Source organism: Cydia splendana, chromosome 9, assembly GCF_910591565.1.
Source record: "Cydia splendana chromosome 9, ilCydSple1.2, whole genome shotgun sequence".
NCBI lineage: Eukaryota > Metazoa > Arthropoda > Insecta > Lepidoptera > Tortricidae > Cydia > Cydia splendana.
The window spans coordinates 16357574-16377544 of record NC_085968.1 but is presented as its reverse complement, the minus strand read 5'-3'; the positions used below and the strand labels follow the sequence as shown (position 1 = coordinate 16377544).

Sequence of the window (19971 nt, the reverse complement as noted above, 5' to 3'; positions counted from 1 at the left end):
AACCAATTAAATTTGCTCTGTAACTTATTCTGTTTTCAGAACACTCACAATGGTTTGCCCTGGAAGTTCAAGGCAATGCTGTCACGCTCACTATGTCCGGTGCCATTCCGCCGGCGATCTTAGTCAACAACCACCAACTAGTATTTCTTGTTGCTGCACAAAAAGCCAATAGCAATACTGCAAGAGCAACCATAATCATTTCATTAACAGACGGTAAGTAGCAGATGAAGCACTAGAGTGATTGTCTAAAAATCTTCTCTAATGAAATCACGTTCCATAATAAACATAATTACATAATTATATATTTTCAATACTCACATATTATTACTTAGCCCTTAATATTTTTTCTTCTTTATTTATTTCAGATTACACTGACGCAATTGTTCTCGGCTTCGAGCGAGCAAACTATCTTGGGTCTATTGAAAATGATGCGATAACTATAGAACCAATTGTCCTTAACGAGGGGTACACGGATGATGTAACGTTTACGCTTTCTGGTGGTAAGTACATCGGTAATATGTGTAAATAAATTTTAACTCCTGTTTAAATATAGTAAGAACTCTTTTTCGTTTCTAGATCTGGCCTTATATTTCAATCTACAACAGCAAGGGTCAACGGTTAACATCGTACTACAGAGTGCCATTCCAGAAGAGACGATACCTGCCAACAGGATTTTGTTACTTGAGTTGCGAGCGTCAGCACCACAAGCCATAGCCGCTACGACAACTGTAGTAATCGAGGCCCAGCGAGCTGCCGATATCGAGGACCTTACCTTTAGCGCTGCTTTCTATATTGGAGAGTATAGTGAGAACAGCGGCCTCGCGTTTGACTCTATCATTTCACTAGACGTAGGCTACGATCAAAGTGTACAGTTCTCATTGGAAGGCGGTACGTGGTTCATACAATTTGTAACTATTACCAGCGCAAGTAAACAATTAAATTTGCTATAACTTGATCTCTTTTTAGAACACTCACAATGGTTTGCTCTAGAAGTTCAAGGCAATGCTGTCACGCTCACTATGTCCGGTGCCATTCCGCCGGCGATCTTAGTCAACAACCACCAGCTAGCATTTCTTGTTACCGCACAGAAAGCCAATAGCAATCTTGCAATAGCAACCATAATCATTTCATTAATAGACGGTAAGAAGCTGATGAAACACTAATGAGTATCTAAAAATATTCTCTTATGAAGTCACATTCCATCATAACCATGATTATTTATTTTCAATAGTTACATATTATGACTTAGGCCTTCATATTTTTCTTCTTTATTTACTTCAGATTACACTGACGCAATTATTCTCGGCTTCGAGCGAGCAAACTATCTTGGGTCTATTGAAAATGATGCATTAACTATAGAACCAATTGTCCTTAACGAGGGATACACGGATGCCGTTACGTTTACGCTTTCTGGTGGTGAGTATTGAAAGTGCATTGTTTAGTCATTCTAATTTGTAATTCGTGTTCAAACAGCTGGTTTTATCGTTTTTCGTTATCGGGTTGGTAAACGATGTATTGTATATTTTTTAATGTCGGAAATAAGAATTTGTATTTTTGTTATTTTTAGACCTAGCTTCATACTTTAGTCTGCAGCAACTAGCTTCCACAGTCAATATCGTACTACAGAGTGAAATCCCAGATCAATTGTTACCGGCAAACGGTATAGTGCTATTAGAGTTGCGAGCGTCAAGACCGCAAGCAATAGCCGCTACAACGACTGTAGTGATCGAGACACAGCGGACTACTGTTGTGGAAGAGCTTGTCTTCAGTGCTGCCTACTATATAGGAGAGTACAGCGAAACTAGCGGCCTTGCCTTCGATGCCACTATTTCACTAGATGTGGGCTACGACCAAAACGTTCAATTCGGCCTGGAGGGAGGTAGGAATCTGTTATACTTATTGATCAAATGTCGTCGCAAGTAATGACTCAAATATAATCACTGACGCTTTTTTTTTCAGAACATGCACAATGGTTTGGTCTGCAAGTCCAAGGCAATGCTGCTACGCTCACTTTGTCTATTGCCATTCCGCCCTCGGTTTTAGTCAACAACCATCAATTGGTATTTACTCTTACTGCAGAAAAACCCAATAGCAACACCGCAAAATCAACCATGGTGATATCGTTAGTTGATGGTAAGAATATGATCAATATACAACACGTCTTTAGTTAATAAACGTTTTAAGTTAGAAATAATAACTTGATTATTTTCTTTATAATTCCAGATTATACAGATGCACCAATTCTTGGTTTCGAACAAGCAAGCTATCTTGGTTCTATTGAAAATAACGCGTTAAGTATAGAACCAATTGTTCTTAACGAGGGTTACACGGATGATGTCACTTTTACTCTATTTGGTGGTAAGTATTACCTACGCTAATAATCTATTAATGAACTTTATTTTGCTATACTCGAAGATATTCCTCAACTTTGATTATTTTCAGATTTGGCATCGTACTTCAGTCTCCAGCAGCAAGGTGCCACAGTAAACATCGTTCTGCAAAGCACTCCCCCAGAACAAGTGTTACCCGCCAACGGCATATTGTTGTTACAGTTGCGAGCATCAGCAACCCAATCAGTACCCGCTACGGCGACAATAGTGATCGAGGTTCAACGGGCTGCTATTGTAGAAGAATTAGCCTTTACTGCTGCCTACTACACCGGAGAGTACAGCGAATCAGGTGGCCTCGCTTTCGAAACTGCCATCTCGCTGGACACTGGCTACGACAACGATGTTTTGTTTACCTTGGAGGGTGGTTAGTTTCCAACGTTAATCGTACAACTTTCTCTCATTTACCACATATTTCGTATTTGTTTGGATTCAGAATATTAGCATTTTTAATTAGTTCTTTAAAAGAAGGGAGCGTTTTTGTCTCATTTACCAGCACACAGGTATTTTAGGAGAATTTGTATTAGAACATTTTTTTAAGTGAATGCAATTAAATCAATTTTGAAGTAAACGCAAGTTGCGTTTACAAATTGAAAAGTTTCCATAGCTTGTTTATTATTCTTCCAGATAATGCCCAATGGTTTGCGTTATCCATAATTGGAAATTCGATAACACTAGTTGTGGAGCAACCAATTCCTCCTGCAGTACTGGTTGATCTTCGAAAAATTATTATGATTGTGAGAGCAGTAAAATCAGAGACGACTGCGAGCACAATTATCATCATATCCATAATTGACGGTAAGTCATCATTTTATTCTTCATTTTAGTTACGTTATTTTATAAATAATTTTCAAATCCATACTGTATCACTTATCAGAGATTCAAGGATCAATATATTGGGATATTATCCTATCTTCTCTAAATATTTTGATTTACAAGTACTTTATACAATAGAGCTAATATAATCATAGAATGGAGATCAAAGATTGCTTGTTTTCGTTATCGATGACATGTCATCTTTTCATTTCCTGTCACTCGCTACATTATCCATTAACACAAAACATGTTTCCTTTTGATAACGTTTGATTACAATAAATTATTCTCCATTTACATTATAGATATCAAACGTATCTTGTACCTTGTTTATCTTATCAAGCGAGGGATTGAGATTATTCATGTTCGAGCCCGTCATCTCCGATTACACATGAATCGATAGGTTGTCTCTAACTAAGGAGCATATCCTTTGTTGTTGATCGTTTTCCTTCTTGTTCATTAATCGTCTCATTTTTTCAGCAACGTATTTAACAATATTTATAGTTGTGGTTTTCGTTCTTAAATTAAGATTAGTCTATAGATCTAGTTTTTAAGGAAAATGGTCAAGCCATTTTAAGTTTTTTAATTTTTTTGAATTTTACAGATTCAGGATCCGTGATAAATGAGGCATTTGATAAAATCTTGTACGAGGGAACCATCAACAATAACGTGCTTCAACATGAGCCAATTACTATCACAGGGCACGCGGCTGGGATCGACATTGAAATACTTGGAGGTAAATTTTAATCTAATTAATTATGGGTTCCCCTCATCTGGCATAACATTGTTTGTCAGAAATACACTTCGCATAACATGTATCGCAGAAACACTTTTAGTCGAATGATAATTTTGCATAACTATTACTTGGCATTACTATTACTACGCATACAATACATTTTGCAGCATATTATTTAGCAGAAGATTACTTTCGCCGACTTTAGTTTAGTATAATTTTATGTACCATAATCATCCTGCAGCATACTCTTATTATGGCATAGAGATATTTTCTGCTATTAGCAGAAAAGTGGGTTAAGTTAAGTAAGAACCGCGACCCCAACAAAATTGAACCTGTGCCAGAAAAGAAAGTTATATTAGGTTGGAACTGCGGCCTCCTATAAAAACGAACGGCTGCCGGAAAAGTAGGTTAGGTTAGGTTAGAACTGCGACCCCCTACAAAAACGAACAGCTGCCAGAAAAGTAGATTAGGTTAGGTTAGAACTGCGACCTCATACAAAAACGAACGGCTGTGAGCAAAATAGGTTAGGTTAGAACTGCGACCTCAACAAAAACGAACACATGCCAGAAAAAATGATTAGGTTAGAGCATAACATTAAGATAGGTAACTATCATTAGATTATGAAATTTATATCATAATCTTTTTACCCGACGGACTTTATAGTTACTGATTATTTTACCGTATAAACACACTTTAAAAACTAGAAAAGAGCAATTCCATCATAACTCTATCCGTCTGTATATTACCTCATCACGCTTAAACCGCTAAAGTGATTTAAGAGTAGTGGAATTTGGTCTGCAGATAGTTTGAGACTCGTGGAAGGACAAAGGGTAGTTTTATTCAATCTTTAACACCATTTCTCGTAGACGAAGACTCAACTTGATAACTTTATGCCACCTAAATGTTATGCAATACATTTATCTGCGAAAACAATATTCGTTTAAAATACTATTATAAACATCAACAGTATGCCAAAACATGGTTCTGGATTTTAAAACTCTGCGAAATTATTGTATGCTAAATGATATATGTGAAAGGTAATTCTGCCAAACGACATTTCTGCCAAGTAACATTATGCTATACAAAAATATGTCAAAAAACTTTCTGCAACACATTAGTAAACCAATTAATTATATTTAGGTCAGTAGATACGCTACATGATCCAGACACGACCGACCCTGTCTTCGATGTCATCTATGTCTACGTCCATTCTCTGGTTATTTTGTCTTGACTTAACACCTTAGAACGACAACCTTCCTTATAATATTGTTGAAATAAAATAAAATTCGGATACTAAAAACCCAATCTTAAAAATAATTAAAAAATCCCTCTTTTATTATACTCGTAACTACATTGAGGAGGGACTTGAGTATTTCCTACAACTACAATTACTTGGTTGCGAAAATTAAATGGTTTCGGAAAAATGCTAACTTAATAGAAAAAAAAGTACCTATGTACATAAGATTATTTGAAAAAGTATGTAGGTACTTATGCCCTTACAAAATAATGATCACGAGACCAGAACCTGCAATTTACAGCGAGCTGCAAAAGTGCATACCCGCTGTATGAATAATTTCCATTCATAAAGTGGATTGGGTACCTATGCACTATTACAGCTATGGGCACAACGAAATAATTCATAAAGTGGTCATGCATTTTTGCGACTACGTTTTAAATTTTCATGATGGTTATCAATGTATGGAGCTTAATTTCGACGATTTTTTCAAAACTATCATATTTCGCTGTTTGATACGGATCAAACACGACAAAACTAAACGCAACATGTACTTATCATGTCGATTATTGCTGACACTGAGTCAAAAATTAAAAATAACTCAAAATGTCCTGTGTTTTAAATGCTCGTAAAAAAATACGCTGGTTTGCGTTACAATTTTCCGAAAAACTTGTGCGTTGTTACATGTTAAGTTAAAAGCTGACTTTGTGCAAAAGTATAATCTCCAAATTTGCCCGTCTTCAGTTTACAGGGAGCTTTTCTCCGCCTCTGTATCGGGAGATACGGTAGTAGTCGGAGATGCTGGCAACCTGAATCTGCCTGAGGGAGTCTCACACGTGGCGCTCGAGTTGCGAGCGGGCAGCGCAAGCGCAGTTGTCATTTTCGAAGTTATACAATCAGGTAAGGCCACGCATGCATCCAAGTCATAGTTGGGTAATTACTAGGGTGGGTCATTTTTCCTTTTTTTAAATTGAATAGGGGGCACAATTAAAAAAAGGTGCCATTTGGTAATTAATTATTGCACGTATTTTTATTTTATTTTTAGCTTTAATTTTACTGCCTCCGGATTGTAGTCAAAGTTTTTGTTAAATGTATGGACATTATGAAAAAAAATGTTTCTTTTTGAGTATTTTTTTATTTATTTATTGGCTCTGAACCTTTACCATGCTATTTCGAGCTAATAATGGTATAACTTTTTAGCTAAAGTTTGAATAAAGAGACGATACATAAATATACTCCGCAGACCATACAAAATATAATAATATTTATACGAAAACTTTGAAATGGATCCGGAGGCAGAAAATGAATTCCGATTACAGAATAATTTGAAATACTGTATATTGGCATAATTACGCAACTTTTTGTAACTGTGCCCGAAGGATAACTAATACTTTTTTTTTCTCCATACACGAGTGACCCACCCTAGTAATTACATCTCTCTTGTAGATATACCGAAGATTAAGGGCTTTAAAGCCTAAATTTTTGATTGAACCTTTATCTGCATAAAGAAGTAGGTACCTACTCGTATACTCCTATTTTACCAATAAGGTAGTTATGGCCAAAATTTAGAGTCAAAAGAAACCCTACGCCCTACGGGACCAACACGACGCCCAAAAGAAATACCGAGTGTTTCCTGTAACAGGAACAGTTTAGGAGTATAATCTATGTTTTAATTATTTGCTCGTGTTACAGGCAACATCTATGTCCTGTTTATCAAAAGCTTGTAACTTGTAATACAAGTGGAAGTCCCTTTCTAACAAAAGCTGTCAAAAAGGGCACTGGATATAAAGTATCTGTCAAAAGCTCAGAGCGGCCATAAGCATTTGTTTTTAAATCTTTCCCATCCTATTGAACTTCGTTACTCCGAACCAGAGATGTTGCGGATGTATGGTATAATAATATACTCCGCCTGGTACTCCATTCCGAGATTCGCGTATGACCTAACTGACACGCGCCTACGTCATCATGCTGTTTACAGGTTCTTAACTTTGAAATGTGGGAGAATTTTAACCAACGGTGAAAATTATTTTAACGGCATTAATTTTAAGTTATTCATGTAGAAACATAGTAAAATAAAACAAATCTAATGTATTAAATTAAACTTTATTTATCTATACAAGACAAACGTTTAAAAAACTAATTCACAGTTACACATTAATTACCAAGCTTACGACGTGAAAAGTTTGGAAAACACTGCGACTGCTGACACTGAGCGAGAAGGAAATAACAATTAACACGCGTTCGACAAGGATGACGGTCAGGGCATGAAGTTATCTAGATCCGAATTGTCAAATGTGCACAGCGCTATCCTGTGTTGCCAGTAGTATAAACAGAATTACCCGAAAGTCTGAAATTTCTTTCGTGAATCGGAAGATATTGCTAACGAGTAATTAAAAATGACGTGTTATTGTAAAATTTAAGCTAAAATACATATAAATGAAAATTATAAAATTATAAAGAAATATTTTAACTTATTAACCATAGGTATAATGTACCCATGTAACATGTTATGTTGAAATAAAGTGGCAATGTTATTGTGACGTAGGCCCGTGTCACTCTGGGAATGGAAGACCATGTTTTATTAGACCATGTTGCGGATGCAGATTTTTTGACATCCGCGGATGCGGTTGCGGATGCGGATGTCAAGATTAGGTATTTAAAAACGTCAAATATTAAATTATTAGTCATTTTTATTTAAAAAAAAACAAAACGTTTAGTATTTGAGCAAGAATATAGATGCGTTATATTTAATAGGTAGTAGCTTGGCCGACTTTTCTGGATCTAAACGATTTCGTTATAGGTAATGACACTAATGACGAAATTACCTAGCACTTACGCCGCCGCTAAGACGTTCCTGTACCGACTCGTTCGACACCCGCATCCGCATAAGCTCTGCATCGATTTTATGCGGATGCGGATGCGGATGTGATGCGGAAGTTCCGCGGTTGCGGATGCGGATGCGAATATTCGCAACATCCCTGCTCCGAACTTAGTTAATAAACGCTGAGGTCAAGCAAGTATATGAAATAAAAAAGCAAGCAAGTATATTGCACATTAATCCTCCAAGAAATTGCATTAAAAGGTACCAATCGGAAACCAATACACCTGAAACTGTCCGTCGGTTATCTCGCTTTGGAGCCCGGTATTGACATTAGTCACTCATAAATAATTCGAGGGTCACCTGCAGATCTGCAGTAACGATATTAATCCTATGTACTCAGGCAAATTGATATTTCGGCCTCAATTAATAATAAAAGCAAACACTTCTACCCTTACTTAAATTAAGGTGGGCTTGGTCAAACTAAATAACTCAACATCCCTAACTGTCAAACTGCCTATACTTAACCAAATTGGCTTAGTTCTAATTACAAGTGTCAAGCGTTCTATTTTTAAATAGGTACCACAAAGTTCTCATTTTTATTTTTTTTTTCATTTCTCATGCTCTAAAAGAGGGTCATTGTTGTTCTAAACGGTGTGCAGAAAATTATACCGACGCAGGAAAGGAGAAATTGGATAAGCGACATTTTCAGAGATATTGCGTTATATACATCGTTGGAATCGCCAGATTTTTCTGCATCGAATGGACTAGGTTTCGTACCCATCTGACGACTTTAGTGTCGCTTATCCAGTCCGTGATTTGGAGAATCACTGGTACATTTAAGTTACTAAACGACTTAGTTTTCAACAAATTTTGGAAAAATGGAGATTAGATGAAAAGTTATTCGATGTAATGAACCTTAGAGTTTTTTACTTATTTGCCAGTTCAGCTTAACCTTAACTTGGATAATTTTGCCTTATGACAACTAACCTTTCACTGTCGGTTAACTATTTTTACCTGACCGAATAATAGGTTTTAATGTCATATGGATAAATTTACTTAACTGTCAAATGTGAACTATTGGCGTTTATCATCATTTACCTAATTTCAGATATAACATTTTTGTCGTTTATTCCATTTTACCTGAAATGTGTTGGAAGTACCTAGTAAATATTTTTAACTTAAGTAGGAACTTTATTTTTGTTGTTATTTTACATAATATTAGAAAATGCCAAGTAAGGGAAATAAATAGATAAAATAAAATAAAATTATGTTAATCTAAGGTATGAAAACACGAGATAATATTTTTTCCTATTTTGGTTTCAAATATATCCCATTCTTACTGGTACCTCGTAATTAAGTTGACCCTTATAAGCAATTTTGATCTCAAATAGAAATGGTACACTTGTTATCTTAAGACTCATTACATAACTTCTTATTTGAAATAAAGCTATACAAATTCCTTAAAGGGTGTTTTTTTATATGCGTAGGTTTGACAATCATTTCCTTGTAGTTGATAACTATAAAACTTATAGAATATAGATGTATCATAGGTTGAATGACTGTGTCGCATAAGCAGCTTATCGAGTTTGAAATTGCTCCAAAAAGTGATTAGATAATTTATCTTGATTTGTTTTTTGTCAAATTTTACGTAAAGTCTATTTCAATAGAACTTGCTAACTATGTCAACAAAGAACGTAACTTTGTTTTATCACTGTTTCTCTTTGAGTTTTCACACCACCTCATCAAATACCATTGAAACCATACACATATACACTATTGAAACGGTCCGTTCCGTAAAATACATAAATATATAACTGTATCTTGGATATTTAATTAAAAGTTTAAAATGGGTTCATAAGTTAGGTTATTAGGACCTGTTGGAATGACGGTTTTGTTTCTTTTAAATTCTACAATTGTCTATGATGGGTAGTGTTGTGACTAAAGTTTGTGATATAAACCCGCTACACACTACCCAACCCACGCTCTGTACCTACCGCCGCGGTTATAAAATACATCAATACATCATTCTTAAGTACTAATTTGTCTTCTGATCGTAATTAAACAAATTAAAAATAAATAACTACTTGTTTTTTACTTTTGGTATTTTATTATTCGATATGGTTTGACATTAGTAAAGTAGTACGTAGGAGTCTTGCCCATCACTAGTAAATTCATCATTCAGAGACAATTTCAATATGGCGGTTTGTTTACATAGTTAGCAAGTTCTATTGAAATATACTTTATATACTTTTTTGCTAGACTATAAAATAAGCATACTTTGCAATAAGATAGCTTTTACTCGATCAATTTTGACAACAAATTTAGCTTGGAGTTTTTACCTGACTAATTTCTTGTGAAACATGTTGGTAAGATAAATTTACCTAAATTTATTTTTACGACCATTTAGCTTAAGCGACACTAAATTCTTAAATAACTCATTTGAAGGTAAAATAATAATAGGATAATGTAGAATACATCAATATAACCATATAAAATTTCTCATTTAGGAAATTCGTCATCATTAGGAATTGTAATGATTTTTTTTTAGAAAGTATTGCAGTTTTTTCGCTCCCCTGTAAAGTTAGCTGCGTGTCGCTTATCCAATTTCTCCTTTCCAGCGTCGATACGTTTCTGCACTAGATCATTTTAGGTTCCAAGTACGACTTGTATCATTTTTTTACGATAAGCAAATGAAATTTGGGTATAAATGGATTTGTTATACAATTTCCATTCTGATATTTGACTCCATAAATAACGATACTTTTGCCTAAATTGTTAATTGAACTTACCCTAAAAAAATACTATAAAATTATAAGTATGCATGTTTAAAAAAAAATACAAACCCAATTACTTTCCTCGTATTCGAATTGAAAAGTAGAGTGTTTAACTCGGGTGAAAGGCATCATTTCATCCCTTGGTTAACAATCTACTATTTCATCACACTTACTCGAAAAAGATCTTATCTCATGCAGGTGTACGTACTGAAGGGTAAAGGCCTATATTTTTCTCGTGGAAGTTATGGATTGTGAAAAAGCATTTTTTATTATGTCACTAATTCATACGAACCAAGTAGGTTATAAGTAAAATACTTACCTAATTTGTTTAAAGTCAAGTTATAAGGGAGTTTTACTTTTAAATGACGTTTATAATTTAAATATTCAATTTGATTAATTTAATAGCCGTTTAAAATATTTTTACACAATTTCTTCAATCGTGGCTGAATGCCGACGATGCCTAACCTATCAGGAAATGACAATATGGCGGACGAATGTTTGAAATGTCACCGTATTTAATAATTATTTCGCTTAAAAAGTAGTGTTTCTTCGCAAGTGTGATGAAAAAAATTGTGTCTCTTCGGGGGTAAGAATATTGTGAGCTCTCTTCTCTCTCTCACTCCCCCCCCCCCTCCCACGTTGCACAATTTACTATTACCCAACTTCTAAAATCAGACTGTCTTTTCTTAGGTATACCATGTTGCAATGACCGCCTGGAAAGTGGCATAATTTTATCTTATGAGTATGACTACGAAATGAGAACAAAGACTATAATTGCGCTCTTATTTATACTTTTTCACGTGAAAACAAAAACGAAGTCCAGTTTGTAACATTCGTCAAGAATGAAAACGGGTCACTTTTATTAAAATTTCCATACAAAGCCACCTGTTTTCATAATCTCGCATCATAGACCATACGAGTGTTGAGTGTAGGTATTTATAAATTTGCAAACATTTACAGAAACCCCAGAACTACCAACGGTAGCGTTCGAGTCCCCATCATACGTGCTGCGCGCTGACATGACGCAGACAGGAGTACTAGGACTGGTCCAAGCAACAGCGAGCAACGGCGAGAGTATAGCGTACTCCCTAGCTGTGGATGATGGTAAATATTAGAACATGGATCGGAGACCAGAACGGATACAAGCAAATTTTCAAAAGGGAATCTTAGTTGTAGGTACAACTACTCGTCATCTTAACTTTTTCCCGGTTGCATCTTAAACTAGGCCGAGGTGACCGAGGTTTGCTTTGGCAAGGTAATCCCAAGAATTGACACTGACACTATTCTTTATATGCAACTGCCATCTGATTTTCCAATCTAGATGGAATAATAGTCTCAAAAACCCGTGTACTGGGTTCAAAACCACCATCATCGCTTTATCACTAGGCCACCAACACTCAATTCTACCATATATGTATAAAACTGAGCCTAGATTATGCTTCCAAACACGAGTTAATTGTTGGCCGTGTTTACCGCTAAACATTAACTTTCTTTCTTTTTTGTTCCAATTTCTAAAACTAAGGTCCAGTAAAGCTTTATGTCTATTTACAACGGGTAAAGATGGCCATGTAACTAGTACTCGAAGATTTATAATTTAAGCAGACATAGGTTAACGAGCAGAACATAAAATCATAATCTCTTGAAAAGCGTAAATCCGAACGATATCTTATTTTAAAGCGTATGGGTCACTTTATCAGATTACCATCCGTAATCTGCAGCTTATAAGTTAAGCCGACATTCGTAATCCTATTTAATTATATGACGGACGATAGGTACATGAGATTTCAAATCGTAATGAAATTAATATCATAAAATTACTGTAGTACTTACCTGTTTATAACAGAAAATGGTGTGATATAATTGAGCGCCTGGTTAAAACACATTAGCAAGATCGCAGAAAAAACATTTATTACCAATAGGTACCTAATAAATGATTAGGCACATATTTTGCGTAGTGAAAGATATATAGTTACCTATTTCACCTAACCTCTAGACACTGCTACATGGTTGGTGTAGATAGCACCTAATTAGTAGCCACTTTTGCTTTGTGCGTATTTATAAAAACCATCATCTACAGTCTTCTTACTGTTAGTTAGTTATAAATTATAACTTCGAAACGAAATACCTAATACTTATTGGATTTGTCTGATCGCTAATTGGTACAAAACTTTAAAGAAAGGACAAAACATGCATTTTATATTTTGTATGTTTAAATAATGCCCAAATTGCGATGTCTCCGAGAAGGTCAAAAGCAACAATTTACTGTTCTACTATTGTGTTCTATTCTTAACACAACTTCATTTGTCTCTCTATCCAACACTAATACCTACCTACTGCAAGTTTAACATTAACACAAGATTTTATATGGCACTTTGAATACAATTATTAAGTTATTAATTAAAACATATAAAAAATAATATTTACTATAAGTAATTAACAGTTAGGTGGGTAGTTATATATTTGATACAAAGAATGTAATAATAATTTTATTTACACAATTCAACAGTACAGGCATCTCGCGAAAATAAAATCAATTCATCGACCTCATATTAGGTATAACTCCCACGCTCATATTAGGTATCAAGCTTATCAAGCGACGCATGCGAAAGTTTATTTAAAAAATTCTCAAACATTTTTCCTTAACCCCCTATCTTTGTTATTAATGCGGCCAATAAATTGTTAGCATTCGTCACACTAAATCCATTATCTGCAGCGACAAAAACACTTATTTTTCACTTGTCTTTGTTTCCAGCTCATCTCCGAGAACGAATTTCGATTAACAGCGTTGGAGAAATACATTTGTCTGCACCAACAAATACTGGCGTATATAGCTTCCAAGCGATAGCTACATCAACTATCACCCAAGTCCAAGCTACAACGGCGGTAAGAAAATATAGAAAATATCTAATATTATAAGTAAAGGCTTAGCTAAAGAGAAAGGTGTCTAACTAATCACATAAATATTTACTAGATTCTAAAACGAAATGAGCCAATATTTTTACTAGGAGTCTAGTTAAACTTGTTTTTAAGTAGGTATTATACGTTCTATCCACGTTCCAAGTTCAATGTGTTAATGTTCAAACTATACCTAACTTTAATAGCCACTTACATGTAAATTTCCATAGAATGTTCCACTTCATTGCTCTCCGGTCCATTAGACTGAATTTCTTTATCTTAAGTGTAATTTCTTTCATGATTTTTTTACACTGAGCATGCATGTCATTAATAGTTACTGTGCAGGTACAACTAACAGTAGAAGTAGTCGCAACATGCGGAGACGACCACGCGCTCCCGCCTCTCATAATCCTGGACAGAGACGAAGAGGAACCACACACTAACCTCGTAGTCCTCGACAGCGAAGCGCAAGCTGGTTGCCAGTTCAGGCTGACCAACCGCTGGCCCCTCGACCAAGACTGGCTCTACGTTGACAACACTGGTCTACATGCAAGAGCAATCGATCGAGAAGACCTGCGAATAGCTTTCATGGCATTGTCCCAAGTTCAAGTAGAACTGGTATTAGAATGTGATAGTGACACACAGAATCGGGCTAAGCGGTCCACAGTAAACCCGAGACTAGACTGGCTCGGGCCCTACGAATACGGAAGCAACAGATGGATACTTACTGACACAATTTTATATAACTCTCGAAGAAGCTTCGTCAACTTGATAGTTAACGATATTAACGACAACTACCCCATATTTGTCGGCAATGAAAACGAGCCCATTGTGTGTGGATATCCTATTCCTGAACTTGAAGATATTGTGCTCCCTCGAGCTTTGGCAGAATTAAAGGTAAAATATTTTTTTATTTTATTTTAGAATTAAATTTGATATGATCAATGGGTTTAATTTTACGTACTGTTTACTTCTTTAAACGTAACTTTATACTTTAAAGCGTCTTCAGTAACAAATAATAACGTAAGATTAAAAATACGCACCTAACATACAAAAGTGGGCATTTACATGATTTTACGTCTTAGACATCAGCACGCACCTAAATCTCCACTTTGAATTTACCCTTTGAGCGAAACACTAATTTCCATACCAAATGTGAATCCAGTGAGTTAATGTTTGAGCTGTTATTGCGAATGCTCCCGCAAAAAAGTCACGCGTCATTTCGTGACTCCAATCTCAAGTCAAGTTAGATGAATGTTCATGTATTTTATGGGATATTGGATTACCTCAGGCCACTGACGCCGACGTGGGTGAGAATGCGGCGTTGTCATTCTGGAGTGCGTCGGAAGTTTTGGCGGTGGCGTCAACTACGGGCTACGTCCATGTCAGAGATGGAGCCAGCCTGTCGCAAGACCAGCGCCTCGTTGTGTCAGTCACTGACCTTAACGGGAGGGAAGATGGTCTAACTACATCTATAGAACTTCTGGTAATTCTTATTTACATATTATTATATTTTGACTAAACGTTAATAACAGTTTCAAATTCTCTGAATAATAGGGTACCTAAATTTGACCCCCAGTTTCATAAAATGCCTTTGTTAAATTTTTGCAAATGTCAAACGCAATTGTCAACGTGCGGGATAATAGATAAAGGGATATACATTTTTATTAATAACTTCACATTATACCTACTAAAAGGCAACATGTTAGCAAAAAACAAGTAATGTAGATAAAAAAATATTTGGATAATACATTTTTATCTACATTGCCTACTTATTTTTTATGTAGATAAAAACCAATTCATACCTAAAAGTTTTAAGCGAGCTTTGCGAAAACTTATTTTAATAAGATTAATATCGTACTATTTAATAACTTTTACCATACCTCCCATACAACTCAATATTAACAAGTAAGGATAGCCATGTATGGAGTGAGCATTCTAAGCTCACATACCTATTTCTTTGTGGTGTTAGTAATAAATTACATGGACTTTTCAGAACATGATAGTAAATTTTGTTATAGTTAACAGTTAACACTATGAGCTAATCATCTGGGAAAAAAATAAATTAAATCATTTATGTTTACTTGTCAATAAACAGTCAATAGGTACGGGATGGAAAAACCTATGACTATAATTAACTCTCTCATTCCAGGTAAAACTATTAGATACGAGTCATATTGCTGTGGTTACTGTCCGCAACGCATTCCTAGACCAAGAGCAAACTATTTTGGAAAATCTGAGTTCGGCTGTGGAGTACGAGGTCAAAGTCCTCAGCTCCGCGGTCATATCCGATGACCAAACCGATTCTGCGAATACAAGACACAAACGAGAAGTAACCACCGAAGGAGCGTCATTACAGCTTTATGTGTATGGCTTAATTGATCGGGAACCGGTGGCCGTTGACCAGCTTACAAAGTAAGTCAATAATCAATTCGATTCACTATTCCAAAAACGTTCTCGTTATTAAAAAATACCTTTTAATTTCAGCGACATAACCCGCAATTTAATAACCGGGGTTGATGTCACGAGCACAGTATCTCTGGAAGATTATCTAGAAGGCCGCGAGATATACGGCGGAGGACGTGATACAGGTCTATTAGTCGCAACAATAGTCCTGAGTATCCTGCTCTTCATACTAATGCTGCTTATTGCCTTATGGTTCTTCCTCAGATGGTAAGAGTACCGTTAATAACATATATTTGCTTGTGTTATCATAGTTAAACTAAATCACGTATTCACGTCATTGTTCACAGGAGAAAGGCACGAAATTATGAACAGTTCAGTGACGCTAATAGTTTAGCCTCTCATGATGAATCACTGGAATCACCTCAAAAGATTGACAGTTTGAGAAAACCAAGACTCAATATAGATGAGTTGAAAAGAAGTGAAAGGAGGCTTCAAGAAATGCTTGACGCTCCGATAGAAGAAGTTAGCCCGAAAGCCCAAACCTCGCAAGTAGATCCCAAAGAATCAGTCGATACAGTAATAAATATGGCACCGACTCGTGCCACCGACGTTACATTGCCCATAGTAATACAATCCATAGACAAGCTTAAAGACGACGAGAATTCAGGAGAGGAAGATGAATTTGGCGAAAGGAAAAACAAGAGCAGGAGGAAATCAGTAGTTACTTTTAACGAGAACGTGGAAAAGATTATTCACGTAGAAGACATCCCGGATGATAATTCATCGGACTTAGAAATATACAAGTTTTAAACTGCTATCAAGTGCAAATAAATACATGTAAATAATGTAATTAAACATTTTTTATCATTTTGATAATACGATTAAAACGTTTAATCTGTTTCCTTAAATAAATTCATTAGTATGCACATCCTTTTGTTAAAATCCAGAAGCATGAGTAAGCTCGAGCCAACGACCTCTCAACGACTAACAGATGTTATCACTTTTATTAAATCTCAATAAACACTGTAATTTTTATAAAATCATTTATTTACTTACTTCAATCGATAATTCATTTAGTCAACAAGATCATAAAATCAAACATCTTAATTTAGCTAAATACAAGATTTTAACTGGACTCAAACATGAGCCGGCAAAAAAGGTAGATTTTATTAGGGTAATTCGCCAGTAACTGGCCACTTTTATTAACTGGCCCCCGAAACTAAAAATGTATAGTATAAGGTGGCTAGTTATTGAAAGATGGCCAGTTATTGAAACCTTATACTAAAATGAATTCTGTTTATAGGTGAATAGAATTCATTTTTAGTTTAGGGCGGCCAGTTACTAAAACCGGCCAGTTACTGGCAAATTACCCTATGTCGTTTATTACTTAGGTCACACTGAAAGTTCCTATCATCTCAAAAACTGTAGTAGATACCTATGCAACATTTTGTATGGCCCATTTTCCTCAGACAATTTTTATATCAGGTTGTTGTGGGGTATTTACTTATGTGTGTACATGTAGGTTTTTATTTTTTCTGATTCTGCTGATATGCGATTATTTTGGAACTTTTTATCTTTGAGCACATAACTAACTGCGATTGTAGTTTATAGCGTCTCTACTGAAAGATGTCCTTCTCGGTTATCCCCCGTAAAATTAATACGAAAGCGACTAAAATTGTAAAATGTACTACAAACATTATAAGCAATATATATAAAACCGTTAGACATAAAATTTTCTAACTGCCGGCATTCCTGAAGTTCTGGCACACCACACCCAAATAAATGAAACCTCAAAAAATACAATAATTATCATAGACACTTCTTTAGCAACAGAGTGGTCAAGCTTGGAACAAACTCCCAGAGGACGTAGTATCGGCCCAAAGTGTCAATGAGTTTAAGAATAAACTAGATACCTAAGCACAATGCAAACTCTACTCAACACTGAAAACTCGGTTGATGACTCTGGATACAGGCATTATCAATTATTTGAACTGCCTGACTGCTAATATATACAAAGAGTTGTATTTTCAAAATATAAACGTTTTCTTTCACTGCGAGATAATAAGTGGCTCATTATAGAAGCTTCCAGTATTACCCTCATACGAGTATGAATATGAGCTAAATATGTCTCATGAAAATAGACGCGTAACGCAATGTGAGTACACTATTTTTTATACTAAAGTCTGTCTAAGCTAAGTCTGCACCAACTTTTTAACGACAAAGTGTGGTCGATCCATTATAAATGTCATGTTTTAATTTCGACGTTTCTGGTGCGACTTTCAAGTCTGTGTAGAATTAGCTTGGCCTGACTTATTTTATAGCAACAGCAACCTACAGTATTATTGACCAACTGATTTAAGCTAACAATAAAATCGTACCCAATCAAACGAGAGTGTTTCGACATTCCCGTCCAGGCTCTTGGGATGTGACTAAATATGATTGGCCTCGACATAACAAAGCCTTTCTTATGAGGCAGACAGGTATTTCACTGTCTTATTGTTACGTTATCAAAAGAACCCTCGTCTTGTAGAAGGTTCGTATTATGTAGAAGGTTTTTACAATAAATGACTTTCTTTCTTTATTTTATCGAAACAACAGCAGCAACAACAACAACAACAACAGAAACTACAGCATATTATTAAGATTATATAAATGTTATCTTAGTTTTTGCGAATCCTATTTCAATACATTTTAAGGATATGACATTTAAGCCACGCCCGCTATCTCACAAAATATGTTAGACACCATATGACCGGACGAGTACAGTTATCTTTCGGGCGGTTGTTTTAATGGCCATTTAAATTATTATTCGAGTCACAGTCGTTTGATAACATCTGAAACACGTTCGAATTTTGCAATTATGTCAATTTTTAAGGACTTAACTTGTTAAAGGACAGGACTTTATATTAATATGTATTAATGAAGACAAACAACGTTTAAAAGCGGCTTGATTATGACTGATTAAAGAAATACTCGACCAGAGTTTTTCCTTCACGAAATTAACGTAACTTAGTTCGTGCTTTATTAGTAAGTATTTATTACATATAATAATTTAATTTAAAGCATTAACCCTTCGATGTCTAATTGTCTAAGCACTGATCAGTGCGCATGAATTTAAATCAACTGTTTAATACATTAGGTTTTAATTCGTTCGCGCTGATCAGTGCTTTTACATACGAAGGGTTTAACTCTCCAAACTTATAAACAACATACTTTACATGGTTACAGTATTGTGTTCCATTTGAACCTCCTCATTCTCACAGTTTTAACCTTACATACAATACAACCATGTTTGCGTATCTAGATACATGTATAAGTAGACTACTAAAATCATAAACCATCCCGTAGTGTCTAGTAAATAGGACGGGTACAATTGGTACGGAAATTTTATACCAACTATCTTAATGAAATCCCTTAAACAAAAGCCGAGCATGTAACAAAATGTACCCAATCCATTTTCATAACTCAGAGTAAATACTGGTTGTGCCTAAAAAACACCCATTGCATTAAAATTCACAACCATTTTTATGGTAGGTACACATATAAAAAATGCTGTGTAGGTACAGTCACCTGCAATAATATGTTACTCTTCAAAGGCTGCAAAAATATGTGACAAGCTCTTATGGCGCTACAAATAAGATCTTGTCAGATATTTTTGCGGCCTTCGTTGTGTAACGTATTATTGCAGGTGACTGTACTTATCTAAATTAAATCTTGTTACGAATACCGCATGAAACACAGTCTAGCTATAAATAATACCTCATAGCATTAAAATGGAAAGAACCACCAGATTTGAATACCGATGCAGGTATAGGTAATACATTAACTGCTATCGACTACCTAGTCGTTCGTTTGAAAGTTGACCACCTAATCAACTTTTTACGATTCTTGAAAGCTTGCTCAAT

General features: G+C 35.4%; 1 protein-coding gene across 2 annotated transcripts in view; it reads left to right on the top strand.

Moving 5' to 3' along the window:
• Positions 1-17106, top strand: part of LOC134793737 (uncharacterized) — a 41891-nt gene extending 24785 nt beyond the window's left edge. Inside the window, exons 33-51 of one of the 2 annotated variants that reach the window (XM_063765392.1) lie at positions 40-213; positions 366-500; positions 577-888; positions 967-1140; positions 1282-1416; positions 1568-1879; positions 1960-2133; positions 2224-2358; positions 2443-2754; positions 3015-3185; positions 3805-3936; positions 5915-6070; positions 11726-11869; positions 13518-13648; positions 14006-14557; positions 14952-15146; positions 15813-16075; positions 16148-16333; positions 16414-17106. In XM_063765392.1, the coding sequence (XP_063621462.1) occupies positions 40-213; positions 366-500; positions 577-888; positions 967-1140; positions 1282-1416; positions 1568-1879; positions 1960-2133; positions 2224-2358; positions 2443-2754; positions 3015-3185; positions 3805-3936; positions 5915-6070; positions 11726-11869; positions 13518-13648; positions 14006-14557; positions 14952-15146; positions 15813-16075; positions 16148-16333; positions 16414-16876 (4256 nt within the window). In that variant the 3' untranslated portion in view covers positions 16877-17106. The remainder of the gene's footprint in view (positions 1-39; positions 214-365; positions 501-576; positions 889-966; positions 1141-1281; positions 1417-1567; positions 1880-1959; positions 2134-2223; positions 2359-2442; positions 2755-3014; positions 3186-3804; positions 3937-5914; positions 6071-11725; positions 11870-13517; positions 13649-14005; positions 14558-14951; positions 15147-15812; positions 16076-16147; positions 16334-16413) is intronic. The other variant, XM_063765393.1, reaches the window with a different exon arrangement.
• Positions 17107-19971: the final 2865 nt, after the last annotated feature.